This window comes from Heteronotia binoei, chromosome 1 (assembly GCF_032191835.1).
Source record: "Heteronotia binoei isolate CCM8104 ecotype False Entrance Well chromosome 1, APGP_CSIRO_Hbin_v1, whole genome shotgun sequence".
NCBI classification, from domain to species: domain Eukaryota; kingdom Metazoa; phylum Chordata; class Lepidosauria; order Squamata; family Gekkonidae; genus Heteronotia; species Heteronotia binoei.
Genome location: NC_083223.1, coordinates 264,591,963 through 264,603,515, shown reverse-complemented (window position 1 = coordinate 264,603,515; position 11,553 = coordinate 264,591,963). Strand labels below are relative to the sequence as shown.

At 48.2% G+C, this 11,553-nt stretch overlaps 1 protein-coding gene across 2 annotated transcripts in view; it reads left to right on the top strand.

Annotated features, from left to right (window-relative positions):
• The first annotated feature begins 2,753 nt into the window (after window positions 1–2,753).
• FDPS (farnesyl diphosphate synthase) overlaps window positions 2,754–11,553 on the top strand; it is a 31,148-nt gene continuing 22,348 nt past the window's right edge. Inside the window, exons 1-2 of one of the 2 annotated variants that reach the window (XM_060260620.1) lie at window positions 2,754–2,832; window positions 9,641–9,796. In XM_060260620.1, coding sequence (XP_060116603.1) covers window positions 9,656–9,796 — 141 coding nt within the window. In that variant the 5' untranslated portion in view covers window positions 2,754–2,832; window positions 9,641–9,655. Of the gene's footprint in view, window positions 2,833–3,121; window positions 3,196–9,640; window positions 9,797–11,553 lie in introns of those variants that run through there. The other variant, XM_060260628.1, reaches the window with a different exon arrangement.

The window sequence follows — 11,553 nt, the reverse complement described above, 5'->3', positions numbered from 1 at the left end:
CAGGGGGGTGGGGGCTTTCCAGTGTTTTGCACTGAGTGTCACATGTATGACTATCTGCCCACGGGACAGAAGTCTTGGGTGTGTGCTCGATGCAAGGAGCTCCTGGTCCTCAGGGAACGAGTTCGTACCCTTGAGGCTGAGGTGACTGACCTGGAGAAGCAGAGACAGTCAGTTAGGCACTCGAAGAAAACTCTCGGGGACATATTAGATGAGCCCCACTCTGAACATGGCAGGCCCGTTGATGCCAGGGAGCATGAGGGTCAAGAGGGAATAGGGCACCGTGCTGAGGATAAGGGGAATGCACCCTCAGAAAGACCTCTTCTTCAGTTGGTGAGCGGGTATCCTTTCACGCCAAGGAATCATCCCTGGGAAGAGAGAGAGGGTACTTGGTGATTCCATCCTTAGGCAAGTAGACAGCTGTGTGGCAAAACTGCGTACCGCCCGTATGGTGACTTGCCTGCCTGGTGCGAAGGTAGCGGACATTACACGTGTTGTAGATAGGCTGATAGACAGTGCTAGGGAGGAGCCAGTGGTCGTGGTGCATGTTGGCACCAACGATGTGGGGAAATGCAGTCATGAGGTCCTGGAGGAAAGATTTAGGCTGCTAGGCAGGAGACTTAAGGCCAGGACCTCCAAGATAGCCTTCTCAGAAGCGCTACTTGTTTCACGTGCAGGGCTGGAGAGACAGGCACAAATTAGAAGTCTCAATGTGTGGATGAGACGATGGTGTAGGGAGGAAGGGTTTAAGTTTGTTAGGCACTGGGATGCTTTCTAGAACAAGTGGAAGCTGTACAAAAAAGATGGTCTCCACTTGTCCCCAGACAGAACCAGGCTGCTGGCACTTAAAATCAAAAAGGTGGCAGAGCAGCTTTTAAACTAAATCTTGGGGGGAAACCGACAGGAGATGAAATGTCTCTGGTTCGGGAGGACTCATCTCAAAGAGATGAAGGGTTAGCTGTTACTTTTCTACCAGGTAATGGATCAGAGTTGTCCACTGAGATGGTGACAAACAGTATGGAGTGTCTGCCAAAGTCTCGAGGCAGCAGGAAGAAGGTTGCGGGCCTAACTTGCCTGGGAAATTATAGATGTTTGTATACAAATGCTAGAAATAGGTGAGTTGGAATGTTTAGTGCTGGGGAAAAACATAGACGTGGGAATTTCAGAAACTTGGTGGAATGAGGAGAATCAGTGGGACATGGTGATTCCTGGATATAAGCTATATCGGAAGGATAGGGAGGGAAGGGTTGGAGGTGGGGTGGTTCTGTATGTCAGAGAGGGTATATGGTACAGTAAGACTGAGGTCAGAGAATTAGATTCCCTTCTAGAAATGCTTTGGGTCGAAATAGAGGGCCCATAAGGAAATTTAACTATGGGAGTTTGTTATCACCCACCAAATCAAAAGATAGAGGACGATTATAATATGATTGAAGGATTAAAGATAGTGGCTAAACGTAAAAACTGTGTCGTAATAGCTGATTTTAACTACCCGCAGATTGATTGGGTCAATATGTGTTCTGGTCGAGAGAAAGAGACTGAGTTTCTTGATGCTCTCAATGACTGTGCTATGGAGCAGATGGTCACAGAACCTACCAGGGGTGGGGCAATTCTGGATTTGATCTTAAGTAATGCCCAAGACATGGTGAGAGATGTAAAAGTGATTGCACAGCTTGGGAGCAGTGACCATAATGTTATTGTTATTGATTTCACCATTTGTATAAATAGGGAGTTGCCCCATAAGACCAGCACAACCACGTTTAACTTTAAAAGGGGTAAATTCTCTGAGATGAGGAGGCATGTGAAGAGGAAACTGAAAGGAAAGGTAAATACAGTCAAAACCCTTGGGGAAGCTTGGAGGCTGTTTAAAACTATAATCCTAGAAGCCCAGATAAAATATATACCACAAGTTAGGAAAGGCACAAACAGATATAAGAAAAGGCCTGCATGGTTAACAAACAAAGTAATGGTAGCTGTAAAAGGTAAGAAGGACTTCTTTAAGCAGTGGAAAGCTAGTCCAAGTGAGATTAATAAAAGGGAACACAGGCTGTGGCAAATCAAATGCAAGACTGTGATCAGGAAGGCAAAAAGGGAAGCTCTGACTCTTTCCTTCCCTTTTCAGGGGACCAGGAGGGGGAGGAGCCTCAGCCAGAAATGAGCTGACAACCTGGAGGCTGGCATTCCTAAATCCTGTGCGAAAAAAGCATGAATCTAGTGAAACCTTTAAGACCAACAAAGTTTTATCCACTATATGAGCTTTCGTGGGCACATCCTCAGATACAACCAAGTGGAATTTACCAACCCATATATATAGGCAGAAGTTGAGCAGTAAATTAGCATGCAACGTAAGGCAGATATTTATCAGATTACTTTGTCCTATTTCTTCCTTTTGCACTCGCCGCAATCCCACCCCAGGAATACCTTTATTAGACTCAAGTCATCCCCCACGCTCCAGGCTTCCCATCGCGTCACTGCAGCCTCTTTCCCTGTTAGCCAATCCTCCACTCCCTCGGCGTCAGGCCCCTCCTTCTGCTCCTCCTCATTGGCGTTGAGTACCATGGCCCGTCCTCATACGATGGGAGAGAGCCAATCCAAGCGGTGGCGTTTTCATGGTCTTGTTTTTCCCTCCCGGCTTTGGGGCCCGCCCTCTTTCGCAGTGTCTCTAGGGAATCGTAGTTCCTTGGAAACGGCCTTCTATTTGCCCCTACGGGAATGTGAAAGCACGGGAACTACAAAGCCCAGAATGGACGTGATATCGGAGATTTTCCTCTTGCCTATACTGCTGCAGTGGCAACGCAGAGTGGAGTTGAGAGTCGAGCCGTGGAGTACCAGGAACAGGTGAGAGCTGGCAGGGACTGTAGTCACTCATCTTTTCTTTGCGGCGCCTCCTCAAAATTGTTGTATCTGCCTGCCTTGCAAGATCTCTGTGTCTATTATGGGGTAGGAAAGGAAGAGGCACTTTTGTGCAGTGGTTCAAGTGTTAGATTAGGAGCTGGGAGACCCGGGTTCAAATATCACCCCCGCCATGAAAGCTTGGTGGGTGACTTTGGGCCAATCGCACACTCGCAGGCTGTCCTACCTCGCAGGATTGTTGGAGGATAAAGTGGAGAAGGGAAGTATGTTGTGCGCTGCTTTAGATACCTCCACTAAAGTTTGCTATAGCCTTGCATTGGAAATGAAAGCCATGCCCTTCAATAGAAGGTTGGTCGAATAAATGTTGGGAGTACTTTATTTTAGATATAAAATCACTTCATTTGGAAGGGAGGAGGTCTTTAAAACAGAGGCCTAATATTTCAGTAAAGTGGTCCTCTTTTCACATGGAAATTTTGCTTCAAATGAGCAATGTATGCTGGTTTGGCATTAGTTACTTGACTGCTGTTTGTAATAGGGGGGCTTAGGGGGGGATTTGGTGACTGGGTGGGTTTGATCTTGTCTGTATAATTCTGTATATGATTCTGTGTGTATCTCTGTATTTTGCAATAACCTTGTTTGAAGTTTTTTTTAAAAAAAGATACTGCCACTGGGATGAAGCGTGGGGCATCAAGAAAGCAATTTAAAAAAAAAAAAAATCCCTTGGTCAAGAGAGTGTGATGGTGTCAGAAACCAAGGATGTGTGGCATGGCTTTTAGGGTGATGGGAGCCCTGCTGAGTTCTCCGCAGAAGTCAGTAGTAGTGGCAGCTGGTGGTTTTGGGAAAACTTTGCAACAAGATCCATGCCTGGTGTTCTTCTGCAACAGATTCTTGGGAGAGCATCGGGGTCGGTTGCAACGCGAGTCGTCTTCATTCTGCAGCAGAGGAGGCTGGGGGTGGGTGGGTTGGCGAAATAATTACTAAACGTGGATTCTAAATTGAAGTATTTCAAAGGTTGAAACTTAGAGGAGGGCAGGGAGACGTTCCTGTAGGCAGTGGAAGAGAGGACTCCCAAGAATGGGTTTAAATCACATGTGGAAAGAGACTAGCTGGATATTAGAATTTTTTTTATGGTAAGAGTAGTTCAGCAATGGTCTCAGCTATGGGGAGAGGTGCTGATTCCCCCTGACTGGCACTCTTTAAGCAGTGGCTGGACAAACACTTGTCAGGAATAAAGATATAGAACAGAGGTCCATCAAACAGTGGCTATTAGCCACAGCGTATTGTTGAAACTCTCTGTCTGGGGCAGTGATGCTCTGTATTCTTGGTGCTTGGGGGGGGCAACAGTGGGGGCGCTTCTAGTTTCCTGGCCCCACTGATGGACCTCCTGATGGCACCTGTGTTTTTTTGTTGTTGTTTTTGGCCGCCGTGTGACAGAGTGTTGGACTGGATGGGCCATTGGCCTGATCCAACATGGCTTCTCCTATGTTCTTAGGGATGCTCTAGGCCAGGGGTGGCCAAACTGCGGCTTGGGAGCCACATGTGGCTCTTTCACACATATCGTGTGGCTCTTGAATCTCCCACTGCCCTATTGGCCAGTTTAGAGAAGGCATTTCTCTCTTTAAATCACTTTGCCAAGCCAAACCATTTGGCAGCTTGGAGAATGCATTTAAAGTTGCTTTCTTTCCACCTTTCCCTCCCTCCCTTCCGACTCTCAAAACATCTAACATTCATGTCTTGTTGCTCTCAAACATCTAACATTTTTTTTTATGTGGCTCTTACGTTAAGCAAGTTTGGCCACCCCTGCTCTAGGCTGATCCTGCATTGACCAGGGGGTTGAACTAGATGGCTTCTGTGACCCTTTCTAACTCTGTGATTGTAAATCGGGGGTGGTGATTTATTGATTTATTTATTGCAGTCCTTGTCCAGGAAGCCATATCTCCGCAATAAACCTGTTTCCAGGATTCCCCAAGATTCTTTCAAACCTCAAGAATGTAACCGAATCCAAGCTAGGCTAGACCAACGGGCCATCTAGAAAGAGAATCTGGTTTTGTACATTGGCCAGTCTTAAGCCCCAGGCAGTCATACAGGGAGGGGGCAGGTAGGTAAAGATTTTCCTCTTACTATTGGTCTCAGTGCTGAGTCCAGAGGTTGACTGCCTGGCAACATAGAATTTCTATTTGGTCATTGTGGCTAATAGGCATTGAGGGCCCTCTCTTCCAAGTGAACCTTTACCACGGCTGCTTTCAGTGTGTTCTACAGGTCAGTTACTCTTAGACTGAAAAAGCATTCCCACAACTACTATGCCCCTGCTCCATAAAGCTTTGACAATTTTAAGGTGGTAATTGGGTAAGTTGTGGTAGTTGTCTAGTAATAATGGTTTAATGCAGGGGTGAAATTCTAGCAGGAGCTCCTTTGCATATTAGGCCACACACCCCTGATGTAGCCAATCCCCCACGAGCTTACAAGGCTCTTTTTTGTAAGCTCTTGGAGGACTGGCTACATCAGGGATGTGTGGCCTAATATGCAAAGGAGCTCCTGCTAGAATTCCGCCTCTGGTTTGTCGGTTACTAGCATGATGTGAATATTCAAGGTACTTCACATCAGTTACCTTGTACCCCCTCAAATGATCCTGTGAGGTAGGTCAGTACTTTCCCCATCCTATGACAGATGAGGAGTTGAAAGAGGAGATGAGGGAATGTCTTTGTTTGTAGTTTCCTTTCTTAGTTATGTTTTTTCCAGTCACAAAGTGGGGTGTTGATACCTTTATGTGGGAGTAATATTTCCAGCATACAAATGCTTCCCTAGAGGAGACGATTAACTTGTCATATGGATATTTGTCAACTGGGGTTAGAACAAAGGGGCTTATTTCTGGAGAGAGGTTTTTTGTAATTAGAACATAAGAAGAGCCCTGCTGAATCAGACGAGTGAGGGTCCATCTAGTCCAGCATCCTGCCTCACACAGTGGCCTCAACCAGTTCCTCTGGAGGGCCAACAACAGGGCAGAGAGGCCAAGGCCTTCCCCTCATAAGAGCATCAGAAGAGCCCTGCTGGATCAGACCAGTGAGGGTCCATCTAGTCCAGCATCCTGTCTCACACGGTGGCCTCAACCAGTTCCTCTGGAGGGACAACAACAGGGCAGAGAGGCTGATGCCTTCCGTCATAAGAACATCAGAAGTGCCCTGCTGGATCAGACCAGTGAGGGTTCATCTAATCCAGCCTCCTGTCTCACACAGTGACCTCAACCAGTTCCTCTGGAGGGCCAACAACAGGGCAGAGAGACCGAGGCTTTCCCCTCATAAGAACATCAGAAGAGCCCTGCTGGATCAGACCAGTGAGGGTCCCTCTAGTCCAGCATCCTGCCTCACACAGTGGCCTCAACCCGTTCCTCCGGAGGGCCAACAACAGGGCAGAGAGGCTGAGGCCTTCCCCTCATAAGAACATCAGAAGAGCCGTGCTGGATCAGACGAGTGAGGGTCCATCTAGTCCAGCATCCTGCCTCACACAGTGGCCTCAACCAGTTCCTCTGGAGGGCCAACAACAGGGCAGAGAGGCCGAGGCCTTCCCCTCATAAGAGCATCAGAAGAGCCCTGCTGGATCAGACCAGTGAGGGTCCATCTAGTCCAGCATCCTGTCTCACACAGTGGCCTCAACCAGTTCCTCTGGAGGGCCAGCAACAGGGTAGAGAGGCCGAGGCCTTCCCCTCATAACATCAGAAGAGCCCTGCTGGATCAGACGAGTGAGGGTCCATCTAGTCCAGCATCCTGCCTCACACAGTGGCCTCAACCAGTTCCTCTGGAGGGCCAACAACAGGGCAGAGAGGCCGAGGCCTTCCCCTCATAAGAGCATCAGAAGAGCCCTGCTGGATCAGACCAGTGAGGGTCCATCTAGTCCAGCATCCTGTCTCACACAGTGGCCTCAACCAGTTCCTCTGGAGGGCCAGCAACAGGGTAGAGAGGCCGAGGCCTTCCCCTCATAACATCAGAAGAGCCCTGCTGGATCAGACCAGTGAGGGTCCATCTAGTCCAGCATCCTGCCTCACACAGTGGCCTCAACCAGTTCCTCTGGAGGGCCAACAACAGGGCAGAGAGGCCGAGGCCTTCCCCTCATAAGAACATCAGAAGAGCCCTGCTGGATCAGACCAGTGAGGGTCCATCTAGCCAAGCATCCTGTCTCACACAGTGGCCTCAATCAGTTCCTCTGGAGGGCCAACAACAGGGCACAGAGGCTGAGGCCTTCCCCTCATAAGAACATCAGAAGAGCCCTGCTCGATCAGACCAGTGAGGGTCCAGCATCCTGCCTCACACAGTGGCAAACAAGTTCCTCTGGAGCTCCAACAACAGGGCAGAGAGGCCGAGGCCTTCCCCTCATAAGAACATCAGAAGAGCCCTGCTGGATCAGACCAGTGAGGGTCCATCTAGCCAAGCATCCTGTCTCACACAGCGGCCTCAACTAGTTCCTCTGGAGGGCCAACAACAGGGCACAGAGGCCGAGGCCTCCCCCTCATAAGAACATCAGAAGAGCCCTACTGGATCAGACCAGTGAGGGTCCATCTAGTCCAGCATCCTGCCTCACACAGTGGCCTCAATCAGTTCCTCTGGAGGGCCAACAACAGGGCAGAGAGGCTGAGGCCTTCCCCTCATAAGAACATCAGAAGAGCCCTGCTGGATCAGACGAGTGAGGGTCCATCTAGCCCAAGCATCCTGTCTCACACAGTTGCCATTCAGTTCCTCTGGATGGCCAATGGCAGGGCATAGAGGCTGAGGCCTTCCTCTCATAAAAACATCAGGAGAGCCCTATTGGATCAAATCAGTGAGGGTCCATCTAGTCCAGCATCCTGTCTCGCACAGTGGCCAGCCAGTTCCTCTGGAGGGCCAACAACAGGGCATGGAGGCTGAGGCCTTCCCCAATGTTGCCTCCTGGCTCTCGGATTCAGAGGATTAGTGCCTCTGAATGTAGAGGTTCCCGTCATTACAGTACTATCAGTATTAATCTTTAGGTGGAGTTGCTGAAGGATTAGGAGTAATTTAGCCAGAAACTTAGTCAGTAACTTAGCCAGAAACTCCTGAGCTCTCTAGAACTTCTAAAATGCACAGTATGGGCCTGGTCCATCCTGAAGATGTTACTAGTTGGCTTCTTGGCCTGTACAGCTCTTATCATCTTCAAGGCCAGAGATGAAAAGATGTTCTGATTGGATGTCATCCTCACCTGATGTTGCTGGGCCCAAAAACTATAATTAAGCTAAGGTCCTGAAGAAGTGTGACTAGCTGGGCCCAAAAACTATAATTAAGCTAAGGTCCTGAAGAAGTGTGACTAGCTGGGATTGTGACAGATGTGAGGCCTAACCATGACCTGCCTAACCTTCAATTGCTAGCTACATAGAGAACGCCTGAGCTTTAGCCTCTGGCTTTTGAATTTAAGATCTAACACAAGTCCCAGAAAGTGTTACATAGTTAAGCCTGTTTTTCTTGCTGCATGATTTTTTATTTTTTATTAGGATGGGAATTGAAAACAAATCAGCCAGTATCATAATTCCCCTGTATAAATTGATGGTGCGGCCTCATTTGGAGTACTGGTCACCACATCTCAAAAAAAAAAGTGCAGAAAAGGGTAACTAGAATGAGTCAAGGGTTAGAACACTTTCCCTTTGAAGAAAGATTAATGTGCTTGGGGCTCTTTAGCTTGGAGAAACATCAGGTGAGGGGTGACATGATAGAGGTTTACAAGATTATGCATGGGACAGAGAAGGTAGAGAAAGAAGTATTTTTCTCCCTTTCTCTCAGTACAAGAACTCGTGGGCATTCTATGAAATTGCTGAGCAGTCGGGTTAGAACAGATAAAAGGAAGTCCGTCGCCCAAAGGGTGATTAACACATGGAATTCACTGCCGCAGGAGGTGGTGGCAGCTATAAGGTTTGGCAGCTTCAAGAGGGGATTGGATCAACATATGAAGCAGAGGTCCATCAGTGGCTATTAGCCACAGGGTATAGATGGAACTCTCTGTCTGGGGCAAGTGATGCTCCATATTCTTGATTTGGGGGGGGGGGCAACAGTGGGGGGTTGACCTGATGGCACCTGTTTTTTGGGGGGGGTTGCCACTGTATGACATAGAGTGTTGGACTGAATGGGCCATTGGCCTGATCCAACATGGCTTCTCTTATGTTCTTATGAGCAACATGTTGGCTACAGGATAGATTGTTATACTGATAGAAATTGAAATATTTATTTATTTATATTAGGATTTATACCCCGCCCTTCTCACCTAAGTGTCTCAGGGCGGCTTACAGCATAATAATTCAAACACTTCAGTTTAAAACATTTAAAAATACAATTAAAATACAATTAAACCATAAATTAATAAAAACAAGATAGAATAAAACCGGCGGTCTATAGATGCATTTTGTTCCATCCAAGATATTTTCATTGTCAGTTAATGTTATAGGCCTGCCGGAAGAGGGCTGTCTTACAGGCCCTGCGGAATTGCCCTAGATCCCGCAGGGCCCGCACCTCTTCCGGCAGCTGGTTCCACCAATAAGGTGCCGTTATTGAGAAGGCCCGATCCCTTTATCTTTTTAAAAAATTAAACAACGGTCTGGTTACTTGTGTACTCTTGTGCCCTGGGAATCCACAGAGTTCGGCTTGGCGTTCCTTAGCAATTTCCTTCTGTAACTCTGTCACTCCATAGAACAAAGCAGTAGAAAAGTGCACCTTTAAGACCAACTTGTCTTCTTTGTTCTATTGCTTCAGACCAACACGGCCGCCCACTTGGATCTATTTGTCACTCCATGTTTCTCTAGGTTTCAGGCAGAAACATGAGCAGGAATGGAAAACAGGAGGCCACGGCCGCGGCTAAGGAAGAGTTTGTGGGATTCTTCACCCAGATTGTCATGGACTTGACCATTGATGAGCTCCATGTTACAGAAGTGTCTGATGCCGTTGGCAGGCTAAAACAGGTGAGTACTCAAGATTGGGACTTAAACAGACACCACTGCGGTGTGGTGGTTCGTGAGTCAGGCTAGGCCTGGGAAGAAGAAGATATTGGATTTATATCCCGCTCTCCACTCCAAAGAGTCTCAGAGCGGCTCACAATCTCCTTTACCTTCCTCCCCCACAACAAACACCCTGTGAGGTGGGTGGGGCTGGAGAGGGCTCTCACAGCAGCTGCTCTTTCAAGGACAACCTCTGCCAGAGCTATGGCTGACCCAAGGCCATTCCAGCAGGTGGACGTGGAGGAGTGGGGAATCAAACCCGGTTCTCCCAGATAAGAGTCTGCACACTTAACCACTACACCAAACTGGCTCTCCTGGGAGACCTGGATTCAAATCCCAGCCACTGTGGGAAAAACTAACCAGGAATGTCATTCTTTTTCATTCTCCCCTACCTCACGGTGTTGCTTTGAGGACAAAATGAGAGAGGGGAGAACAGTGTATGCTGCCTTAAGCTTGCAGGATGGGGGGGGGGGGGGGGCGGGAGGTGGAGAATGAAAAAGTAATAAATAAAACTGAGGTTATTTGGACTTGTGGCAGGGTTTTAAAAAGAAAAGGCCCAGCAGGAACTCATTTGCATAGTATGCCACACCTCCTGATATCATTGTTTCACACAGGGCTTTTTTGTAGTGAAAACTCATCAGGAACTTATTTGCATATTAGGCCACACCCCTTGACGCCAAGCCAGCCGGAATCGCTGAGCAGTTGAGTTAGAACAGATAAAAGGAAGTCCTTCACCCAAAGGGTGATTGACACATGGAATTCACTGCCACAGGAGGTGGTGGCAGCTACAAGCAAAGACAGCTTCAAGAGGGGACTGGATAAGCATATGGAGCAGAGGTCCATCAGTGGCTATTAGCCACAGCTTATCGTTGGGACTCTCTGTCTGGGGCAGTGATGCTCTGTATTCTGGGTGCTTGGAGGGGGGGCCAACAGTGGGAGGGCTTCTAATGTCCTGACCCCACTGGTGGACCTTCTGATGGCACTTAGTTGTTGTTTTTTGGCCATTGTGTGACAGAGTGTTGGACTGGATGGGCCATTGGTCTGATCCAACATGGCTTCTCTTATGTTCTTAACTGTGTTCCTGTGTGTTCCTGCTCAAAAACCCTGGGTGCTCCCTAAATCAAGGGTTCCCAACCCCTTTGAGCCTGAGGGCCCTTTTGGAATTCTGACACTGTGTGAGTGGGCACAGCCACAAAATGACCGCCACAGGAAGTGGAGCCAGATTGCTGCTCCAGATTTCCTTTCAGTTACACCATGAAGAGCCTTGCGCTGTGACGGCAGCTTCTGCCAATGCAGTGTTTTTTTAAAAATCTGTGCAGCCAATCAGAAGCCTGGCTGGGCAAAATGGTCATCTGGCCCTGGCCACTTCCTTTAAAACACTTGGTGGGCACCAGAAAAGGTGTTGGTGGCTGCCATGGTGCCTGTGGACACCACATAGAGAACCCCTAGAAAACTTTGGTCCTTCAGGTTTTGTTTGGTGGGCTCATGTAGCAGCAGAAAAGCTTGACATTGGGCATCTGGAGGATGCCTGGATAGATCTTTTGGGAGTGTATGAGAACAGCAAAGGACATCACATTCAGCCTTGTCTTTCCAACTGGTCACCTTTTGGGTTCCACAAGGAAGGATGTGGAGGTGACAATTCTCTTTCCAGCGCTGTTATTCAAGGTGCCTTTGGCTTTGCTGGAGTGGGTTGTAGAAATGTCTGATGATGTGGCCTCAAG